Source organism: Zootoca vivipara, chromosome 12 (genome assembly GCF_963506605.1).
Source record: "Zootoca vivipara chromosome 12, rZooViv1.1, whole genome shotgun sequence".
Taxonomy (NCBI): Eukaryota; Metazoa; Chordata; class Lepidosauria; order Squamata; family Lacertidae; genus Zootoca; species Zootoca vivipara.
The window spans coordinates 28,984,361-29,008,853 of record NC_083287.1 but is presented as its reverse complement, the minus strand read 5'-3'; the positions used below and the strand labels follow the sequence as shown (position 1 = coordinate 29,008,853).

Below are 24,493 nucleotides of genomic sequence, written 5' to 3'. Positions count from 1 at the left end.
TTAGGCTTGGCTGAATTTTAACAAATATGTTGAAGTGGCAGAAATCTGTTCCGTGGGTGTGCTCTACCGCTCCCAATCCATATTACACCCAAAGCTAAAGGAGCTAGTTAGCTATGGTTTGGCTTACACAGTAACTAGCAATTCTCAGGAACCCAATGCAAAGCTAATAATCACAGGCTTTCATGAGTGCTCATTAACATTTCGTAGGAAACTTCAATGAGCTCTGAAACACGTATATGAGTAGAACTTTAATACCTGTAGTCTGATCCTAACAACCCTTTAATAACTCTTAAGTAACCTCTTGCAGCCTATCATGTCAATAATCCCTGGATTAATGTTGTGTAAGAATTTGCTAATTTCATAAGCAATCACAAACACTAATCACATGGTGTCTACCACTGACATTATTACCCACAGAAGCAACTTACAACACAATATAAACACTAAAAACCAATTACAACAAATCAACCCCCCCCCCAAAAAAAGCCCTCACATAAATACAAATAAATGTCAGGTGTTACAGAACCCGCTCCATTAAAAGTGGCCTCAAGTACTTTAGACCCTTCAAATTAAGGGCCAAAATTCAAGGTTAAAAGGAAGGTTTTGCCTACGTCAAGCAAGCCCTGCTGGGGGGTCCCAACACAGCACCCCCATCTAGATCATAGCAAAGAGATATTTCTACTTTTTCTGAATAAGGCTCAAGAGTGTTCGAGATTGTGAAAGGGGAAGAACACTTACCTGTAACATTTAATCCATCTGACCTTTGGCACCATACTGTTCGAGAAGATCCCTTCCATGGGCTGGCCATCCATTTGTATTCATAACACTGGCCATCTGAATTGGAAACAGTAGCACTGTCAGAAATCCTCCATTTGGCTTGAGAAAAACATAGGGAACTGCCTTTTACAGAGTTGAACCATTGGTCCATCTAGCTCAGCATTATCTGCACCAGCAGTGAGGAATCCTTGGCCTAGTTCACTGCCAGCACCTACAGTTGGCCCAGGAGGCCATTTCTAGAGAATTCCACCAAGCTCGAATCATGTGGCATGATTTGACATAACCTGTCAGGCAAGCTTAGCTAGAACACTGGAGAAGTCTGTGTGCCCCTCGTCCCCTCACCCACCTTTTTCTCCCTTCTTGGTCAAGTGAAGGGGAAAGGAGAAAAACAGGCATATTTTGCAAGCAAAGGCATCTCACGGCACTTGGCAGGAGGAGGGAGTGGAGGCCGCTTCAAAGAGTGCTTTGACTGGTGGACAGCCTGTCAAATTTGACTGGTGAGGCTGATCCTGATGAAAAGGTTCCCCACCCCTGCTCTAAACCTAAGGAATCTCCCAACTCTGCCTGAGCTGGAGATCTTCTGCATGCAATGCATGTTCTACAGCTGAACATTGCTCCCTACTTCTCCCTCTCAGGGCAGCAGAGTCAAAATCTCTATCCTGTGTTCTTGTTTCTGTAGAAGCACATTGGTTCCCTGTTCTATTTCCCCCCCCTGATCAATGGTGAGTTAACAGAGCACATATACTTTAAGACTCACTTGCCTATAGATTTTAACACTCACCATTACACTGCCTTGTTTCCAATACTTGCTCTGGGCAAAGGTGTTGATTATCTAGGTCCTGAATGATCACCGCTCGAGATCGAACTTGTATTCCCCCAAAGCCAAGATCTTCGCCATTTACACAGGTCAACTGACAGAGGCTCCATTCTGCCCACTCCTTTAAGTAACAGTCACCTGCCCAAAAGGTATTAATGAAGAAGTTAATTAACATGAGGGATTTGCAACATTATGCCACAACCTTAGTGTTAAAAGATTTGTATAGGATTCTTTGGTTGCAAATCATGGATCTCCTGCCCCAGCATAGTTGTTTTAATAAACCTCACCCAAACCCCAAAGTGATGGCACAAATAGACTTGGTTGTTTGAACTGATAATCTGCTCATTGGTGTATCTGGTATTTTGGTATTCATGATCTGAAAGCAGCAAAGACTATATACTGTACATTCCTGAGTATAAGACTACTTTTTAACCAAGGAAAATCTTCTCAAAAGTCAGGGGTTGTCTTATACGCCGGAATATACTACCACACCCAAAGCTTTCTTATGGCTTCAGAGCCACACGAAACACAGCATGTTAAGTGAATGTGGGTTTCCTGGAAAGTCAGCTTTACCAATCGTGCCCTGTGTATGGGGGCCATAAAGTGAAAAAGGCATCTAGGCTTGCAAATGAGTTTGGAGCTTTAATTATTTTAGCAAAAGGACTATTAAAAATTCATGTTGCCTTACATTACGTTGACAACAAATAAAATCAACTTCATGTTTAACAGGATGCCTTAATGAAGGGGATTTTATTTGCTAACATTAAGGACTCGCGTAAAGAAATGAATTATTGAATAAACGATGTATGTATAATAGGAGGGCATGTAGTGTTCTTTGGAAACATTAACTAGAGTGCCTCATTAACCCATCCCCAGAGGGCAGTTAATCTTTTCTTGGGTGAATTGTGGAGCCATTCAAGCAAAGGTCACTTCCTCTACAAAATTATGAGTGAACAGCAACAATGTCCCCCACCCTGCCCTCGTTATTTTTAAAGATTACAGGTATCTGTTAAAGAGCAATAAATTTGAGCTTGAAGCATTGTAGCACTTGTTCTGATGTGCTGTTAGGATCCAGTACTGAGTTGACATTAGAGAGCAAGTTTTGTTAAAAACTTTATCTGAACCTACAGCCCTGCCCATAATCACTCTTTCAAATATTGTTACAAAAGCCCCAAGAAAGCATTTGATTCACAAGAGTGATCTTAGATTGGCTAATAATGCCCATCTGACCAATGCAGGAAGCATCAACCCCATTCTCATGGGATTCATTTGCCCTTAGTGATGTCAGCACGTAGCAAAATCTTAGTTTATACAAACATGTATACAAACATTGTATGCCTCTTTTCAGCCCTAAAAAGAGTGCCAAAGGCAGTTTACATCATCAATTTTTTTTTGTCATTATTAAGGACAATAATGAACACAAAACCAGTTTAAACATTGTGGTGTCATGTGTGACCCCAGATTGGCCTAAATCGCTTGGGGAGGAATGAAACAGTGGGGCAAATAGCAGCAGCCAAAGGGTGAAACAGCAGTTGTGAACAGTAATGAACAGCCATCAATGCTTTTGGATGGCCAGCTTTTGGATGGGGGAATTACCTTCACCCAAATCAGCACCTGGTGGAAGCTGAAGGACAACTAGAGAACAATTGGCTCAGAGCTATTAGTACAGGCTGCAATTACTTCTGAACATTTACTTTCAAAAGGTGGGTGGGAAATCACATTAAATTGGAATAAATCCATCTCAGAAGGTGTTCAAGGCCCAGTGCTGGCACCAGGACCAAGAGCAAAGTTTGCTCCTTCTCTCCTTTGGCTTCAAAGAGTCTTTTGCCAAGTTGAAAGTAGGAGGAACTACATGAAGGGAGTTCACCCTTGAGCCTAATTCACAGCACCAGGTGGCTGAGAGCTCACATCAGCCTGCTGCTCTAATGTTTGCTAACACTTGAAGCATGAGTACTGCATCCATGTGCAGCCTTTGGGCCCTGGGGTAAACCAAAGGTTCTTCTTAAATGCAGGTTTTTTCCTGCACACCTTTGGGTTCCCTCTCTTATAAGGATCTAATCCTGCCTACTCCTTCTTGTCTGGGTTTCCAGTGCAACCACACAAGGGGCTACATAATTTACCGGTAGATCACATTCTCATGAAACTTTGAGTGAGCAGATAACTCCACTGACTGTAGCATACAGCAATGAAATGTGGGAAAGAACATAACTTTCTAGGGTTCAACAGAGGTTCATCATTCATGCAAACACAGCTGGTCACCTGGGCAAGGTAGGGTACATGTTTCCTCAAGCACCATTTTCTTATTGCCATCAACAACCGGTTCAATTTCCCCACAAAATTCTTCATCCACTATTTTCCCAGCATCATCGCTGGATCCATCATAGACCACACAGGAAATGTTTCTGACTCTTGTCCCTTCTCCACACTGAGCATTCTGGAAGAAGAGAACCATAAAAAGGATTAGGTTGCAGGTGGAAAAAGCCATTGCTCCTACTTCCTCACAAGGGTGAAGAGAATTCCACAAACATTCAATGGGACTTATCAACTGGCAGGCAGCCCAAGTGTATCAATCCCATTTAGCTTGCCAAAGTTCATATGATTTGTGGTAGCCAAGGCTAGTGCTTCTGCCCTATCTTGTTCAGTTTCTGATCTCTTAGCATTCTAGCATCTCCTTAAGCTTAGCACAAAAGATATATGAGAGAAATCAAGCTGTGCGTATTTTCTAATTTTATGCATGACGGCAGGCATAATTTCTTAGTGAACAAAAGTCTTGGGAAGGAAGGCTTACTATCATAATGTAATTACTGAATGTAAAATAACAGAGAGTCGTTTTATGTATGCAATCACCATTTAGTGGGTTTGTTAAGTTTACTTTTGAGTGTGGAACTTCCCTCTGGACTCATGCAGGCTTTCTGATTAAGCAAAACCCTCTAGATCTTTTAGATCTGTTGCCTTGAAACATGCTACCACAAATATTCAGAAAGAGGTTGCACCATGCCAGAATGTGCTTGCGACTGTAGCTTTTTGTAAACTGCTTTGTGTGTTTTTCTTACACTCTAGTACAGGCACCCCCAAACTGCGGCCCTCCGGATATTTTGGCCTACAGCTCCCATGATCCCTAGCTAAGAGGACCAGTGGTGAGGGATGATGGGAATTGTAGTCCAAAACATCTGGAGGGCCGAAGTTTGGGGATGCCTGCTCTAGTAGTATATACATTTGAAGAAATAAATAGAATAAAAATTAGTTTGTGCTCCTGCATTAAACTTTCCTTACACAACGAAAACCAGCATGTCAGAGGCAAGACTCAGGTAGAATCTTTCCTCCTGACACAACAGCTGTGTAATGATGGGCAGATAGTAACTTTGTTTATTCAAACATGGATTCTAAAGTGTTATAGTCCTCATGAGATGTTCCTCGCTAAACACTGGAAATTGAGTCACAAGAGTGAGACATGTGAAGCAGTATGGCTGGTTTCCATTTCACTTAAGAAGTCTGAGGTAGTGCTCAGCTCACCTTCTGATACCTCATTAGAATGAAGTTTAGAGGTACTTAATAAACAATATAATAAGCTGTGTGTGTGTGTGTGTGTGTGTGTGTGTGTGTGTATCTGAGGATGAGATGGAGGGAAAGGCTTCAAACTTTTGTTTTACCTCAACTTTGCATTCATCCCACTGACTATACTGCCACCGATAACAGGGCTTTACTGGACATGGTTTGAACTGCTCCATTAGCGAAGGACAAGGTCTCCCGTCACCTTGGAATGGTTGAATAATAGTTCTCCTGCGTAGCATCCTTCCTTCAAAACACAGAGAGAGGAAGAGAAGCGAGAATGTAACAATGACATTAGTCTCATGCATCAAGGAGTCTCAGCCTCTGGCTTCCATTATTCAGGATCAGGATTGATTTACTTAATCCAGACCTGGGTCTGAAAGCAATAAGGAACCGGTTGTGAATGTGTGTAGAGTTTCAGCTCCCACTATGACTGACCATTGGCCTTGCTGGCTGGGGCTGATGGGAAATGGAGCTCAATGACACGTGGAAGACCCCTTGACATCAACAGAGACTAAGGAACGAGCGAAAGGAGATCTTGTGTCAAATCAGTCTCCTGGGTGAATGAGAGAAATGCCAATTCTTAGCTGGAGGTCAATATAGGTTCTTCAAGTTGTTAGGCCATACTGGGCCATCCAAAGGGACAATTTGAGCCGTGGTCTAAGATTTTGAGGGGTGGGGAGGGGCCTGTCAGTATTTTGCTTACTATGCAAATCTGTGCTACACTATGTATAGTGATGGTCATGAATAATAATAATAATCAGAAGAAAATGATGAAGAAGTTGGGACCAGAGATCTGTCCACAGTGTAGGCCAAAGTTGGCTTTGCCTTCCTATCGTCACCCCAACAGCCCTAGAAGCCACCCATAAAATGCTCCTTGTAAGTTGGGGTAGTCTGTGACATGAGGGGCTAAGCAGAAAGGAGGAAGGCACAGAAAAATGCATGGAATCATTTTCTATGTATGGGGTTGTCATGGGCCACTTCATTCAGCAGGGTCTTCCAACCCTTGGAGGTGCCTTTTCTAAGAGCTTGCAGGACTGCCAGGGAGAAGATGGGATAGAAAATCAGCTGATGCATGAGGGTGGATCTCATGATGATAATTAATATGCATATTAAATAGGAATTAAATGTCATTGACCTCAGAAGAATTGTAAAATCGTATTTGGCATTGGGTTGTGAATTGCATGCATTGAATTGTTTAGCAGAAAAACTTGTTCTGGTACTATTATAATTATAGGAATTGCACCTCGTACCAGTTCTCTCAGAACTGGTTTTGAGGAAGTGGTGCCAGGTCCTAAGAAAACAGCAAATATTGGTAAGTCCACTTGCTATGAGTTAAATCAAGTCCCATTTCATGACTGGATCTGATCCCTCTAGGGATTTTATTATAAACAACTCTTTTGTTGTTTGTAGCTCTTACTCTAATAAATAAAGTAAATGAATTTGGGGCAAGTATTAAGGGCTTAAAGAGTTTGCAACCTGTGCCTGAGGATGACAAACTTTGTTTACAACCACAGACACATAGAATGTTTTAAGGGGGAATCAAAATATTGGTGTTTGGATGCAGTAGCATCTTCCTTCCAAAGTCAAAAGTTCCAAACCTAGAAGCATTTAATAAAGGTGATTCACATTATCTTGCTTTGGTTTAAATAGTTGTTTAGTTTATAAATTCTTGAATACTCCCCCCATTAACATAGACGTCTACTAGTCTCACAAGAGAAAAATACTTAGACTCGAAAGAAAATTAAAGCAGTATGGATTTAGCAGCCATTAATCTTCAGGCCAGCTAAGGCAGACACGCTACCCAGGCGTGCTGGAGGACCCAGGCTCTATTTACAAGGACTTGCATTCCTCCATCCCTTTTGTGATCCTCTGGGTTGATTGTGTTCCTTTCTTCCTAAGGTATTACATTTCATTACAGAGACAGATGTCACTACAGCACTAGCACAAGGACGAGTGTGCGAGAGTGTGTGGGTGTGACTTGTAGTAGCACTAAAAGGTTCATTGACCAGTGATGGCAATAAAGCCTTATTTCAGCGTCTTGTTTCACCTGAACCCAAATGCACTGTGGTATTTGTCACTACAAGTAGACACCATACTAGGACTTCCTTTCACGCCGTACTTTCTAGGTACAGGCCTGCACTTTAAAGCTCCATGTCGTGGTGCTGTCCCCGGGGAAACCTGCATTTTACCTCTGAAATGGAGCAAAACGAAGTCCGTGGAAAACCCAATTGCCATTTGCTCCAATTCAGCACAAAGCCCAGTGCCTAGAAAGGCAACACAAAAGGAAGCCTGGATGAGCCCTTAGTTAAATTAAAAGGCATAATGGTGTTATAAAAAGAGAATGATTAGAATCATTATTTTAAAATATAATACCTGTTGCCTCTTGTGCAGCTGTAAGACTACTTGAGTTACATTCTGTCCCCAGAGGAATGGAATTTTATACAAGCTTCCCTTGAGAGTCCACTGGGTGGCAGCAGAGCTATATTAGAAGCTAGCTAAAATCCCCTCTCTCCTGCTGAGATGCTGAATAAGTCAAATGCCTCTAGCCATGAATGCAGTCAGTGCATGCAGTGTTGTGGTGTGATGCCCTTCCCAACACAGTAGCACAAAAGGAACAACTATCTTGTGCATGTGCTGAGGGGTGAAAATGTCATATAACTGGCCCCAAATATATACTTGATGAACAATGGATAGCTTAGTCGGTAAAGCACGAGACACTTAATCTCAGCCATAGGTCGAGCCCCATGTTGAGCAAAAGATTCCTGCATTACAAGGGGGGTTGGACTGGATGACCCTCATGGTCCCAACTCTACAATGCTATGATTCTATGATTTAGACTATCATACTTTGACTTAGAAAGCAAAGATATGAACAAGCCTCATTCCCCTACATAGAGTGACTTCACACAAGTTGAGCCACAAGCCAGGAAAATGCAGTCAACTATAGTTTCATGGTGTGCCTAGATTTGGAGACTATGGCTAATGGCTTCCAGGCAAGCCAGAACATTAAGCCAAATTTAAACCATGGCTTAACATCCTGGCTTGCATGGAAGCCATTAACCATCATTTCCCAGTTTGGAGATAATACAGTGGTATCTTGGTTTACAACCATAAGCCCTTCTGGAGGTCCGGTTGTAAACCAAAACAGGTTGTAACCCAAGGTGCGCTTTCGCCAAAATGGGTTGTGATCAAAAAAAAAAGGAACACACACTTCCAGGTTTGATGTGGTTGTAATCCAAAACGGTTGTAATTGAAAGTGGTTGCAAACCAAGGTACCACTGTAATTTACTGCAGATTCCTGCTTGTTTCCCCTGCTTTCATGAAGCGAGAAACAGAACAAAAGTATGCCACACAAGACGCTTGTTCAAATTAGGATGGACAAGATATGATTGTCCACATGTGGCCAATGTCTACCACATAGTGGTTGCCACTGGCTGTATGCTTTCATCGTAGCAGAGTTTCAACCACTTTGAACCAGTTTCAGATCCGGGTTAAATGTAACCCTGGTTAAGTGGGGAGGAGGAATTTGCTCCAGGGAGGAAAATACCTACACGGAAAGAGTCATGGCAGGCTCTTGGTTTGTTAAACCAGGTTCTAGAGGATGCTCTGTAACATTTGAATCACCTACTAAGGTTTCTCGCCTTACACATATTTGTAAAATTGTTCATCACAATTTAATTCTAAGTGCAAACAGAACTTTGTGATTTTCTGGAATCTACAACCTGAAAAGAGATGCATTTATAACCATATATTGATGCTAACTGAATTTGTAGGAAAGCAGCCCAACACCTTTGGGTGCTTCTCAGGGCCTAAAATTGTTTTATGTTTACTCTGATCTGCCAGCCACAAATATAGTCCCCTGCAATAGTTCCATGCAGTGTTTTGCCATCTCTCATTTCCATTATCTAAGTCAGAAATGGATTTTGACAATCCTGATCCTCTTAGCACAAGCGTGGCATAAGGGAAGCTTGCAGGCAGGCAAAGCAAACCTCCCTAACCCTACAAATCTCTTTATCCAAGCAATTTCCCCTTCTGTTTCTCAGTGGCTGGTATGAGCTGGAGGCTCATGTTTTAAGACGTTTAGGCATCAAAGAGAATCTCCCAAACTTACCGGCTAGGCCACAAGCCTGAGAGCACTCAGACCACGGAGACCAGTCCGACAGCTGGCAGTTCACAGGGCATTCTACCACACAAGATGTATTCATGTGCCAGGTCTTTTCCAAGCCAAGCTAATAATAATAAAAATAAAAAGAATGATTCTACTATCAATTGGTCAATGTGCAAGATGTTTATGCCACTGGATAACAGCTGAATTAAAGGTGACCACTCCTTTTGAATACAACTTAATAATTATGAAGACAAAAGAGAGAGAAATCAACTGCATAAATAATGTATTAGTCATTAAATGCTTGTTCAGAATTGCAGCAATTCATATAAGAACCTAAACATGTTCCAAATCATTGAATAAGATATAGACAGACAGGTGGGTTGTCAGGGGGTCTTTTCCACTGGGCCCCTGATCTCCTGCCCTTTCCCTCCTTTTTTTGAATAGTACATGATGGCTTCCCTTCTCCTGGGCCTACATTTTCAACTATATATAGAAGAAACTAGTACACACAGCTTTTATGCAAATTTGTGTCACTGAGCTGCGTCCAAAAGTCTCTTAAGGACCTAGAAACGTCCCTGCAAACAACTCCTTAAACATAATTTTGGTACTGTCTCAATTTCCAGAATTGATGATCAGTGAAGGAACAAGTGGTATATTGTCTGAAATTTAGCACAGCTGTTAGAAGCTATCAGCTACATTGTGCAGCTATAATATAGGTACTTAGCACCTATCTACCCACCAGTAGAAGACGTGCGCCTGCACATTCTGAGCTGAACAGTTGCAGCATCATTAACAAATGAGGCTGGAGACCTCTCTTCTGTTCTGCAAATGGCATCACTTGTTATTTTGCTTCTGAAATCTCTAAATAGGAAAGCTACAACAGTAGCTTCTAACTCTATACTCAGCTCTACACACTGCAATTGTCCTAAGAAATATTTGTGCTCTGCTAGTGTTTCCACAGCCAACCTGCATTGTGTGGACATCATGCAGCCAACCTGCATTGTGTGGACATCATGCGTAAATGTACAGAAATGCTTTTACATCACCAACATATATGATTCTGGGAAATCTGACTGAGCCAGATTTCAGACGCATGTGCTAATGCTAAACAAATCCCCAAATTTATTGCTCAGCTTAAACCCTGAACCTGCAGAAAGCCAGCATTCATTCCTAGCACTTGGCTATTAAGCAGAAGGTCTGAGGCGGCTGTAGACATAGCCCACTAAACAGCAATAGAACAAAGTATAAGGGAGACAGAGAATAAACTGATGTGCATTCCCAAGACTAAAATCAAGGCCCAGTTCTTATAGCCAGCAGTTGTTTTTTCTCAATTGTAGCGCTTCAGACTGTGGGCGAGAGCTCACATGACTGAATGTTTCTCCTTCCTCCCAAAGCCCGCATGTTGAAAACCAGATGCCAGGTTACCTGCAGGCTGTCTTCACATGCAATGCTAAAATATGGGTTAGTGCTATGAGCTTTGTGAGAGATTCAGGGCTGCACACTCCCCTCCTCCTCTCTCTTCCAGAGTGGCCATGAGGGGATGAGAAGTTCCCACTTCTGTTTCTGATCGGCTTCGGTTTAGTGTTACTTTCAAACCCTAATCTTAACTGATTTACTAAAGAAAGTCATCTTCATAAACCATGGTTTAATGCAAACACTTTAGTAAACCATAGTTTACTAGCTAACTAACTAACCATAGTAGGTTTGGATGCAACAATATGCTGTGGTTAGTAAAAAAAAAACACAACCCAAAAAACCCAAAACAGAAGCAAAGATTTCTGAATTCCTAGGGTGAACTAGAGGAGGAGGGCAAAGCACATAAGTTCAACTCTCACACAACCTCACCCTTTAACACTAGACACAGATGCCTGAAATCCTCATTTTTATGTACACAGATTTGTTTGTTTGTATGGAGGACAATAATGTGTGAGTATTAAGTGATAATACATAATAATAATGTGAGTATTAGGTATTTTGGTATACTAATTAACACCTGTAGTGGGGCAAACTATTGTTTCCATTTAAGCCCAAATGTATAGAAGCGAACTTCTTGTTAAGCTCCTATGCAGCAGGTTCATGCTAGTCTCCAGCATGGCAATCTCCAAGTCAACTGAAGAATGCCCTGGTAGACCGAAATGTTCTCTCAATGATTTCTGAATGTTTTCAGTGTTAGTGCAATCATTCACAGGACGCAAAGTTCTCTACCTAAGGGAGGTTGCCAAAAAAGTCACTTCATAGTGTGCAATATGATAGTCTACCCTAAGATCTGTGTAAATGTCTGGGATTTAACAAGGTATCTCTGCCTAAGCTCAGCAGGAATTGCATCTCAGGCTAGGTTACTTTTTTAAAAAGCGAAGCTTACCTGCTGATAGCCTGTTTGTAAGGCAGGCACAGAATGGCAGAGAGGAAGCTTAGTTTAAACTCTTCTGATTTGTTAATGTAGGCAAATGAGCAACAATAAGCTTCTGGGTATTTGAACAGCATGGAGTCTGTCCTGAATTTAAATAATTTGAATTTCAAAAACCTCAAGGAAATGCAAGGAAAGTTTTGTGATGTGTTAATTTTGGAACCCAGCAGAGATCTACTAGTGTTCCGGCTGTTCTTTGAGATTTTGTGATAAGCAACAATACACACTGAAAATATGCTTGGGGGGGGGGGGTTAATTAAGCCTGGCAGCAATAAGGATGTTGGAGTAGCTTACTTAGCAGATTGGTGGAGACTTTCTGAGATAATTAAGGATGCATTAAGACAGGGTTAGGCAACCTAAGGCCTGTGGGCTGGATGCGACCCAATCGCCTTCTCAATCCGGCCCGCGGATGGTCCAGGAATCAGCGTGTTTTTATATGAGTAGAATGTGTGCTTTTATTTAAAATGAATCTCTGGGTTATTTGTGGGGCATAGGAATTCTTTCACACACACACCCTGAAAAATATATATAGTCCAGCCCACCACATGGTCTGAGGGACAGTGGACCAGCCCACGGATGAAAAAGGTTGTTGACCCCTGCATTAAGACAATGACAGTTTATACTCAAGAGTATATACTGTAGTGAACATGGGTACCTAGGCAGGATCTAGGGTTTGCTTATTCTAAAAAATCTGCAGAGGGTAGTAGTCAGGTTTTACTCAGAGTAGACCCATTGAGATTAATACCTCTTGAGATTTTATCAAGCTGATATATCAACTACATTTTACCCTAATTTTACAGCTGCCCCTTACTTATCTAATATCACTAACAAAGCTTATGGATGGGCCTTCTCTAGAGCCCGCTTTGAGGCAATGCCCTCAGCGGTGCTGTGCGGCAAATTTATGTGGGTACCAATTCATGAGCGTATTCTTTTATTTTGTGAATTTTATAGTGAAGAATGAGCTCGACTTATTTTACCCCTTTTATCAAAATTTACACCCTTACAGTATTATTTGGAATTTCCCCCCAAAATCTTACGAAAATTCCTTCTGGAAGATTCCTCAAGCCCAGTGTCATATGACGTGGCCAAATTCTGCACTTTAGCTATTAAGAAACGTAAATCCCTTCTATTGAATGACACATTGCAAATTCCTTTTGTGTAATTGTTCTATTTCTGGTGATGTTATTGCTGATTTTCTTTTGTTTGGGATTATGATATTCTGTATTGCTGGCTTTTGCTGTAATAAAAATTGAACTTGAACTACATTTCACTTGACGTTTGTTCTGCTACAGGGATAGGGCACCTCTGGCGCACAGTCCAATCTTAGTCCACAAGGGGGCTCCATTTTGTCTGTGAGGCCACCTCCTCCTGTCAATCAGCTGGTGCCACTGGGTGATGTCAGCTGATGGGTCAGGAGGCGGGGTTCAGTTCTGCTAGGCCAGGCATTCCCAAACTCGGCCCTCCAGATGTTTTGGGACTACAGCTCCCACCATCACTAGCTAACAGGACCAAAACTTCTGGAGGGCTGAGTTTGGGGATGCCTGTGCTAGGCATTGCTGTGCTGGCTGGGGTGCTCGAGTAGCGGGCCATGGTGGAGATGGTGGGGCTCTCAGGCCTACTGCCAGTGGTAAGATGGATGTTGCAGAAAGTCACACTCTGCACAACCACCACCTGTAACTTATTCATTCATAATACAGGGTGAGTATTTTAAAAGAGGCCCCATGGAACATGTGTACTCTGTATCCAAGGGGCCTCTTTTAAAGGACTCACCCTGTATATCCTTATATCCTGCAGGCAACCAACACCAGATATAAATGAATCCAGCAAAATGGATCCAGCAAAGAATGAATGTGGAAGCAGAGAAAGCAGGACATTAAAATATTGATCATATATGACAGTTTGTAGGGGGAGGCGGTTTAGAAGGGGAGATTCAGCCCCACGTGAACAGGTGTAAAGACTCTTCTGACTTCCTGCTGAATTAAATCCACCATTGCTTATTGTTTCAGGAAAGGTATTCATGCTTCTCTAATGTCCATGTCAAGAGACACACTTCATATCATGTCTCATTAAGTAAGCAATATAAAATAATACAAGAGAGACAGGTTTTGTCGTGAGACATATGTATGGGCACACACAAACACACAGCTCTCATTAACTTCAATAGGAATTACTGGCAAACATCCAGAGGAACTTCCCCCGTTGCACCTAATACTGTACTTTAAAATGCAAATAGACCCAACCACGTTAACAATGTGTGTAAGAGTAAAGTGGTTTATGTGCAAGTATATCTTCCATAAAGAAGGAAGCATTTACTTTCCCCAAACTACGGTAGTAGATTCAGTAGATTGACAATATATCAGCACTGAATGAGTGGAGACAGTGAGTGCAAATCCCACTTTGTCCATAACAAACTTTAGAACTTTTGCTGTCCTGCTATTTATAGTGACAGAAAGTCGACCTAGTGCTATTTTGATATACTTGGAGATGTATTAAAATGTTGCTGCTGTGTCACCACCGTCTGTTGATAAAATTATATAGATTGTTGAGTCTTAAGGAAAAAAGACATCATCATGCTAAAGTCTGCTTCACACAGGACCTAAATGGACCCCAATACATAGTTCACATTCTTTGCTTGTGAGTAAGCACATTATTTCCTTTCTGGGCCTGTCTTTACTTATTCCTGCCTCTTGGTGATTAAAAAGTGCATCCCTTCTGATTTGTTGTTCACCCACCTATGGCTGTTTAGCTGTGAACTGTAGGAACTGTAGGTGAGGGTTAATTTTTCAAGCAGCCTTATGTATGAGCCATGCTTGTTTCAGTATTATTGAAGAGGTTCCTTGACTTACAAAGCTGGCTCTGAAAAGCTGGCACTAACCCTAGATACAAGAAGAAAAAGAAAGGACACCCTGAACCAGGCATCCCCAAACTTCGGCCCTCCAGATGTTTTGGACTACAATTCCCATCATCCCTGACCACTGGTCCCGTTAGCTAGGCATCATGGGAGTTGTAGGCCAAAACATCTGGAGGGTCGCAGTTTGGGGGTGCCTGCCCTGAACGATAATAATATTGGCAGATGTCCAAAGCGCTACAAAGGAACCACTTCAAATTAAAATGGTGATTACCATTCTGATTAAGATTTATGATACTTATTCACCTTGATTGCTTATTGTTCCCAAACCATTACTTTCAGGAGCTAAGAAAAATAGCATACCTTTGTGGTCACATACTCATGCAAACAGGAAATTAAACGACAAAACCACTGATTATGGCACAGGCTCATTTCATGGGTACTTAACAGTCCTCGAATAACACTGAGAAGCATCTGCCTAGAGTGTAGCTCCATACAGTTCTGTGCCAGTTGACTCCATGTCTGAATGAAAGCATTTAGAGATGATGGGGATTATTTACAGGACCAAAAAAAGGAAGAGGAAAAGAAACGCCCACCCACCTTTTCACAGTACTTCAGGTCCACCGACTTGCCATCGCTGCGAACACAATCAAGCATCCTTGTTTTGATCCCGTTACCACAGACGGCTTTCTCACTTAGCTGGCAGGTGCTCCAGTCTAGAGGTAACAAGGGGGTGGGGTGGGTTGAATAGAGGAGGAAGCCATTGAGAAAGAGAATGGCTTCTCTTTCTCACTATAGCACCAGAGCGAACTAGGATACAGTAAAATGCAGTAGTGGCTTGTGCAGCAGGGCAAAGATACAGAACCAGCCTCGCAACACTGGCATCGCTACACAGCCTGTTACTGCTAAAATGTCACCTCCCACTAATGTTTCATTCAATTCCATTTTCCAAATTCCAATAACCAACAGCAGGCCTCTTGTACAGCCTACTAGGAAACTGCAGCCAACAACAACAGCCCAGTGGAATCCAGTGCATGCTGACTTGACAGATCTCCTATTGAGTTCAATGAGGCTTATTCCCAAGTAGGTGTGCAAAAGATCGCCGAGGAAAATTGCAATCCTATAGATGTTTCTCCCTGTGGCGTTTACTGGTCTTGTGAGCGTGTATAGGATTTCAGTGCAAATGGTGTTTCTGGATCGAAAAGATCAGCAATTCAAAGAAAACAAAAAAAGCTTGCATCGTATACTAATAGCAAACACAGTTAGTGCCTGAAAATTGGAACTTGCGCCAACAAAATGGCACCATCCATGCACAACGGGAAGGGCTTGGCAGAACCACATGGCCTAATGAGGACTGAGCATGCTTAGTAGCCACAAAATGCTAGCTGAGTATTGGAGCGGGTGGGGGAGACAATGGAATGGAATGTAGCTGCTGGCTGGCTGGAACCCTGAACTACACACTGCAACATCTTGTTGCAGTTCCTACTTGTCATCTTAGCCACTAAGACCAGTACCTGTCACATTATAATCATAATGGTAGCAGTTTTTGTTCAGGCTGCAGGGTTCTGTCTCCACGGCAGCAGGGCAGGGCTTTCCTCCTTGAGGTTGCCTCACGACTTCCGCTGTTCGTTCCCTCACACTGCTTCCATTACACGGCTGAGAAAGGAGACGACACATCCTTTTACTTTGATACACGTAATATGCTGGCGGAACTTTGTTTTATTTTCTATGTTTGGTTTTTAAAAATGGGGTATCCTTCTATTTCCCAAGCACCACTCCAGGTGGCTTACGACAGTTTCGAATCACAATACAAATAAAAAACATAAAGTCAGGGTGAAACAATTAACAATACCTAAAATGAACAACATGGAAAACATGCAACATTAAAAATCCATTCAAAAGCAACCACAGGTATAAAAAGAAGTAACCTCCAGACCCCAAGCTTTGCAGGGGGAAACTTATGGGATAAAAACGTATTTAAAAAGGTAAAGGGACCCCTGACCATTAGGTCAATTCGCGGACGACTCTGGGGTTGCGGTGCTCATCTCGCTTTACTGGCCAAGGGAGCCCGGCATACAGCTTCCAGGTCATGTGGCCAGCATGACAAAGCCGCTTCTGGCGAACCAGAGCAACACACGGAAATGCCGTTTACCTTCCCCCTGTAGTGGTACCTATTTATCTACTTGCACTTTGATGTACTTTCGAACTGCTAGGTTGGCAGGAGCTGGGACCGAGCAACGGGAGCTCAACCCGTCGCGGGGATTCAAACTGCCGACCTTCTGATCGGCAAGCCCTAGGCTCTGTGGTTTAACCCACAGCGCCACCCGTGTCCCTTCTAAAAACATACTTACCAGCTGACAAAAGACAGCTAGAGAGTCAGGCTGAGCAAGAAAATTCTGAAATGCTTAAATGCTAGCTTTCTTCTTCTTCTTCTTCTCTCTCTCTCTCTCTCTCTCTCTCTCTCTCTCTCTCCCTCCCTCCCTCCCTCCCTCCCTCTCTCTCCAGTAGTATATGCCTTACCAAGGAACACCGAGACCATTGGCCCCACTCAGACATGACACAATCCTCCGGGCATGGCAATGTGCACTTTCTAGCACCAATGGGCATCTCTTCTTGGTCACATAGGTAGTCTTCAACAGTGTCCGAAGGACCATCCATGGTGTTCTGCATGCATCTGGAAAAACAAAGCCCATGCCTAAATATACATGTATATTATTATTATTATTATTAGGCTGCCAATGTTAAGTACAGTAGCATTGCTTTTTATATATACGTTATAGAGCAAAGTCAATAGACACAGGACTTTGCAGATTAAGGGAAACATGCAGGGGTCCTCCTCCAAGGAACACACAATCTAGAGCACTGGTAGCCAACATAGTACCCTCCAGATGGTTTGGGACTACAGCTCTAATAATCCCTGGCCTCAGGCCTTGCTGGCTGGAGTTGATGGGAAATGTCGTCCAGGAACCTCTGGAGGACATCACATTGGCTAAGGGTAAAGGTAAAGGGACCCCTGACCATTAGGTCCAGTCGTGACTGACTCTGGGGTTGCGGCGCTCATCTTGCGTTATTGGCCGAGGGAGCCGGTGTACAGCTTCCAGGTCATGTGGCCAGCATGACTAAGCCGCTTCTGGTGAACCAGAGCAGCGCACGGAAATGCCGTTTACCTTCCCGCCAGTGTGGTACCTATTTATCTACTTGCACTTTGACGTGCTTTCGAACTGCTAGGTTGGCAGGAGCTGGGACCGAGCAACGGGAGCTCACCCCGTCGCAGGGATTCAAACTGCCAACCTTCTGATCAGCAAGCCCTAGGCTCTGTGGTTTAACCCACAGCGCCAAATGTGCACAAATGCAGCTGCCCATATTTAGGTTACTTGCTGGCAGGGATTAGCTATGGAGTGACCCTGGATCCTGCAGCATCGATGCAAAGGTAGCCTTGGATCTCTTCATCCACAGGTCTTCCTTCTTTAAAGCAATTTGAACCTTACTCTGCACATCCCTAGTCGGTTTACTAATCTACACTTTGGCAGAAGGGAACCTCCACTGCATCCTGACCCCTACAGCCAGCTTATCTGAGGGTTAAGATTGCTTTGCTACAGTAATTACTATACTTCACTAGTTCCTTTATTTGCTCACCAGTTCTTAATATTTTATATAGCCTATGGCTAAATAAATCCTGAGACCAGCACCAGATTAGGTGGTTAAGGCCCTGTTTCAGATTTCATCCTGCATAGCCTGTTACTTATGTTTTCCTGCCATTGTGAATACTAGTTGCAGTGTACTCAAGGGTACGCAATACCAGCACCTTTTTTTTTTGTTTTGTTTTGTTACTTACTGTAACAACTTAATGGTGCGTACCAGCACCTATTTTTCAGGGGGGGGGGGGGAAGCACTAACCAGTAGTAATTATATTAATTATATGTAGGATCATCATCCAGTTTTCTTAAATTCAGCTTGGTAAAATAAACCAAAATTTCTGGGGTGGGGAAGGAGAAGTAATAGTAAAGCAATGTGCAAATACACACCTGAAATATGACTAAGTTTGAGTCTCACACCAGAAGGGGCAGTATATTGAACTGCCTTCAAATCCTGGCTGTACTCACATGGCAATATTGTCAACTCTTTCAAGTGCTGTTTATCCCATCATTTCAAGATGTCATGATTCAAATCAGAGCATCTTTACAATGAGGTGGTCATACTGTGAACACAGGGCTTGGAGGCCCTCTGCCTGCACAAAATGACCATGAAATTTAGCATTTAACATTCAGGAAGCGAATGTGTTTCTGGATTTTAATTCTAATGGGCTGAGATTTCAATATTTGGAATGAATAATAGACTTTTCCCCGCCCCACATTTGGCTTTAATGGTACAGACAAGACCTATTATCTTTCTAGGTTACTATACTCCCTCCTTTAACATGGGGTAGAGCAGGGCTATAGGGAGAAGAAATTATCAGTAGGAAAAGGAATATCTATCATAGTTACTACTGCCAATTTCTTCTAGCGGAAATTTGAAAGCTAGAAAGATGGCATTCCCCAAATAAATCTTTCGCTGCTTCAAAGTGAGCCTCTGTTTTGAACATAACCTTGTGAAACTTGACAGCAGAATAATATACCTGTGGCAGATGAAAATGAACATTTGGCACTTCACAGCAAATGTTCCCAACAATAAAGCGCTCATTAGGGCGCTTGTCATTGAGTCTCTTGTCATACCAGATCGTAATTGGACACCTATCATACTGAACCACCAGGATTCCAAAGGCACGCTGCAAAGCCCTGAAATTGTGCATGAAACAGGAACAAAAACACAGCAATGCCCCCCCCTCCCCAAACCACCCACGCTAAGCCAAGTGGAAGTAGACTCCACTGGAAACAATGGTAACTTTTTGTGCCAAGAAAGAATGGGTAAAGGCAGAAGGAAAGCCAAGTAAGAGGTATGGTTTCCTTCTGCACACTAGTTTTTATACTGTCTTTCAATAAATAAATTCCCAGGGCAGTTTACGTTAGGGTTGCCATACGTCTGAAATTTCCCGGACATAGCCAGTATTCATTCCCCTTAAGCAGCTTCCAGGTTAAAATCGCTGAAATGTCTGGAACAATCCGGACATATGGCAACCCATGTTGGTAGTGTAGTTTTGGGCATTTTGATCATTAAAAATAGATCAAAAGCTTACTTTTTGATATACAGTGGTACCTTGGTTTAAGAACAGCTTAGTTTAAGAACAACTTGAATTAAGAACGCTGCAAACCCAGTGTTTTGGTTTGTGAACTTTGCCTTGGAAGCAGAACATGTTGAGTGTGTTCCATTTGTAAATTGAGTCCCCCGCTTCTGTGGGAAAGCATGTCTTGGTTTAAGAACGCTTTGGTTTAAGAACGGACTTGCAGAATGGATTAAGTTCATAAACCAAGGTACCACTGTACCGTAGTACATAAAAAGAAAAACAATGATTCAAACAATCATAAAAATATGAGAATTAAAGAGCAGCAACATTTTTTTAAAAAAAACTCAGGTTTAAAAATTAGGACTAATTAAATTAAATTTGTATAAAATGGGTTTCAGTTTGTCAGCAACATCCCTAGTGTCATTCACTTGAGTTGTACGTTGGCTTGCCAAGTTTCCAAAGAAATGAAACTTTCCCACCCCTTTCATGATCATACAATGACGTCTGAAAATCTAAAATATATATTTTTGTTTTGAATAAAGAAAAAAGTGAGACCTAACATTGTTATGACTTTTGCTATACTGTACAGTACAATTAAATATTAGGAAGTGCCTGAGGCTGGAACCCCGGAGAACAAAGGGGTTGCGTCAGTGGCATCTACAATGTCAATCTACAGAGAGATGGGCATAGAATAGGGAAGGGGAAACAGTTATTAGTATGGCACATATCAGAAAGGGTGTGTGGTGCAGGGGTGAACATCAACATGAACTATGTGACACATACACAAAAATTGGGTGGAACAAAAGAGCTTCAAGCTGTCAGCAAGCAACAGTCCATGCCCATCTAGGGAGTTCTGACTTGTACATTCAAAATCCTTTTATGACTTTCAGCACACTAAAGCCACATGTGCTGGAAATTAAATTAGGAACCATGCTTTCAAAATCATTCCTGGGATGGATGGACTATTCCAAGATTTAGTAGTATGAAGAGAAGGGGATGACAGAGGACAAGATGGTTGGACAGTGTTCTCGAAGCCACCAACATGAGTCTGACCAAACTGCGGGAGGCAGTGGAAGACCTGACGTGCTCTGGTCCATGGGGTCACGAAGAGTCGGACACGACTAAACAACAACTACAATAGAGACTTTTTCTGCTAGAAACTACTATTCCAAATAAAATTTGTGTTTAAGGATGAAAGCTCCCCTGGCTCCTCACTTGGAAGTGAAAGTGCCAATGTTTTGCTCACCTTACTTTCCTCGTTTGCACACCTTCTCCACAATTCTCCTTTAAGTCCACGTTTGTCACTTTGCACACGCTCCAGGGTTCAGTGACCCCGATGTACTGGCTGCAGTCGCTGTGGCACGGGACTACCTCATATACCTGGAATGCACACACAAAACATGAACTTGCTTTATGTGCAAGTGTGCAGCCTAACAACTGGAATCAGAAATATCTTAAGCTTTATTGGAAAACAGTACTTTCAATTAAAGTGGGGTGGGGTGGGGTCATTTGCTGTGAAAGTTAGCAGGCATGCATTCGCAATCAGTGCTGACAAGCAAGAGTATATAAAATTAGCCTTTCAGTTCACTCTCCCCCTTGAGACACACAATTGTGAGGCCTTAGTCTCTCTTTTTGAGCAGCTGCTGCACAAGGTCAGGTGGGAGGAATTTCAGGGCAATCACTCTTCAACTCCTCTTCCTGAAATTGCCTTCCTACCCTATTATCACATCAGTCTTTGATCCTCAGCAGCACCTGTCTCACTTTTTGTGCACCCTATTTAAAGGTAAAGGTAAAGGGACCCCTGACCGTTAGGTCCAGTCACGGACGACTCTGGGGTTGCGGCCCCATCTAGCTTTATTGGCCGAGGGAGCCGGCGTACAGCTTCCGGGTCATGTGGCCAGCATGACTAAGCTGTTTCTGGCCAAACCAGAGCAGCGCACGGAAACGCCGTTTAACTCCCCACCAGATCGGTACCTATTTATCTAATTGCACTCTGACGTGCTTTCGAACTGCTAGGTTGGCAGGAGCAGGGACCAAGCCGCGGGAGCTCACCCCATCGCGGGGATTAGAACCACCGACCTTCTCATTGGCAAGCCCAAGAGTCTGAGTGGTTTAGACCACAGCACCACCCACGTCCCTATTTACCAAACATCTATAGGAGCTTATCTTGCCAGGCAGCCCATGCAATTTACTCAGGAGCCCCTTTGAGTAAAATGGGCCTTGCTCCCAGGTGCTTCTACAGGACAAAAATCAAAAGATTTTGGCAAGGCCTTGCTATGCTTCTACCTCCTGTTCTTCCTCTTGGTTGTTAACAGCTCACAGTCCCACCTGTAGATGTTTACTTGTTGTTCCTTTGCCCTGCATTTTGCCTCCCAGCAGCATTTGTGCTGGGCTCAGAGTCTGACATCCCATGGACTTTCCTTGGGTCAATCGTTCTTATATGAGATCTTAGTTCCTGACTGAGCCTGGCAGCTGTTGACGCTGTTTCCAGACTCCAGAGACTCTGGCCCACCCCATTGCCAAATGTAGCTGTGGGTGTCTGAAGAACCTAATATGCCATAGGAGTGATAACTCAGTTCCTTTTAAGCTTGCGTAACATTTTGGCCCCTTATCTGAATATGTGTGAAATATGAGAAGAAGAGAAGAAGAAGAGTTTGGATTTGATATCCTGCTTTATCAAAGCGGCTAACAATCTCCTTTCCCCTCCTCCCCCACAACAGACACCCTGTGAGGTGGGTGGGGCTGAGAGACTTCAAAGAAGTGTGACTAGCCCAAGGTCACCCAGCAGCTGCATGTGGAGGAGCGGAGACGCGAACCCGGTTCCCCAGATTACGAGTCTACCGCTCTTAACCACTACACCACACTGGCGTATTCCATTAGCATATGCTTCTCTGTGCTTGATCATGTTGGAAAACACACTCCTGACCTAAAGTGCCTGTGCTTGGCGTGGCAGGAAAGAAGGGGAGAGAATGAAATGGAAGCAGTGTGCTGGGACTGAAAAGGTCTACCAAGACAAGACTTCCACCTCCACTGGACTTCTTCATAGGATTCCTCACCATCATCGCCCACCACTTGGTTGGCCTTATGCCATGCCAGCGCAGCCAACTTCTGTAGGCTCCTTGCATGTTTTAAAACCCTAGTTTTCCAGGATTCCAGAACACACATCGAAGCCTACGTAGGCAGAACAAGTTTCCTACTACAGACAGAGTCACTTTCAACTCTTGGTTGGCTACAGAGGGTTGAGCATGCTTGTCCCTGCTTCCTCTTCTCTCACACTGTTCCCTGGGTTCCTTATCAGTCATTTCTGCCTATGTATCAGCCCTTGGAATGGCTGTTTGTAATACAGCTATAACCTGTTTTTCATTCAGCTTTCTGTGTCCGTCACCATTTTCTCCCCTCTTCCACTGTTGATGAAGCCAGTTGCAGTTGTATACATAAACACGACAGGTAGCATATGTACAGTCTTAAGAAAAAGTTATACCCAGAGGAGGCAAACAAGGCACATATTAGGGGATTTTATCTGGAAGCATGCTTGAAGGCAGTGCATCTGTTTCACAGACTCTTACCTGAGCCTGGGGCAGGTGTTGGCCATGAACGCAAGGGAACAAGCAAAAGTAAATAAAAGCAATAGTTAGGAAACAAAATGGATAATCAGAAATAGTAATGCTGCTTCAACCTAAAAAGCGGCAACCCTTGCAAAATGCAATGGTGAGTCCATACTTAGAGCAGATCCATGGAAATCAATGAGACAAGTTAACCCCTCTGTTTTCAACAGGTCTACTCTAAGCAGGTTTCTGCCTCTAGTCTCTCACATTGCTGGAAAGCACTTCTTTGATGATGCTGCCTAGAGACGAGCTTCTGCAGAATGGCTGGGCTCTGACTGCAGTGGCGGACCTTGGGACCTTAAGTTTCAATGTGGCGTCCTGTGCAACACCCAAATTTGGCACCCCCACCTTTTGCCTTCCAGTCTACTTCCTAGTTTCAACACCCCCTGCAGCTCCACACCTAGTGTGGCCAAACTGGTTGTGCCCCCCCTAAATCCACCCTGTTTGTAGCACATTATTAAATTATTATTCTCTGTCCATTGATGGCACTGATCATTTACAATCTGGTAATCTAGGCACATCCCTGAAAAGCCTTCTTTTGGTCCTAACCTGGAGAATACCACTGGCAGTAGAGCTTTCTTTCCACCAGCCTGCCAGGGAGCCCCTGATGACAGGCTTCCCTCTCTGCTAGCAGTCCAACCCTTTCGCCACATCCGAAGGCTTCTTCCCTCCCCGGGAACGATAGGACTCCACCTTTACCGTAGTTGGTGTACTATTCATCCACTGTATGTTATCTGTGATGAATAAGCAATGCTTCTTTGAAACATTCTTGGTGCCTCTTCAACACCTTATAGTCTATGGAATTTGTTTATTTTATGTGCTTCTTACTGGGGAGAGGGAGTTACCTTTATGTTTCAGTATTTTGTGTTATAATGCTTTCCATGTGCTGCTTTCATTGCAAACACAGACTTGTATTTAGCTTCTTGATTTCCTTTAAGCTGGAGATAAGGTGCAGATTAATTACACAGCCTCAAGCAGCTGTCTGGCCACTGCCACAGGATGCATGTGTGGGATTTCCACACTTACAGATTTAGAGCGAAGTGTATTTAATATTAAAAGATGTATCCTCTAAGGCTAAGCTTTCGGCTCTTTAGAACATCCCGTTTGGAATCGTGCTCCAGACTGTTTACAATTGCATTGCTTTTCATTACTGCGGTGGCATCTATTGCATCCAGACCAGCAGTTCTTCATCCCCTGCCAGGGATCGACTGCAGAAAAC

The 24,493-nt window shown here is 43.1% G+C and overlaps 1 protein-coding gene across 2 annotated transcripts in view; it reads right to left on the bottom strand.

Annotated features, from left to right (window-relative positions):
* Nucleotides 1–24,493, bottom strand: part of THSD7A (thrombospondin type 1 domain containing 7A) — a 277,260-nt gene that overhangs the window by 5,286 nt on the left and 247,481 nt on the right. For both annotated transcript variants that reach the window (XM_035129456.2, XM_060280749.1), the window contains 9 exons: nt 20,916–21,049; nt 17,029–17,182; nt 16,023–16,164; nt 15,109–15,224; nt 9,257–9,374; nt 5,245–5,390; nt 3,854–4,028; nt 1,559–1,732; nt 739–834 (listed from right to left, as the gene is read on the bottom strand). In XM_035129456.2, the coding sequence (XP_034985347.2) occupies nt 739–834; nt 1,559–1,732; nt 3,854–4,028; nt 5,245–5,390; nt 9,257–9,374; nt 15,109–15,224; nt 16,023–16,164; nt 17,029–17,182; nt 20,916–21,049 (1,255 nt within the window). The remainder of the gene's footprint in view (nt 1–738; nt 835–1,558; nt 1,733–3,853; nt 4,029–5,244; nt 5,391–9,256; nt 9,375–15,108; nt 15,225–16,022; nt 16,165–17,028; nt 17,183–20,915; nt 21,050–24,493) is intronic.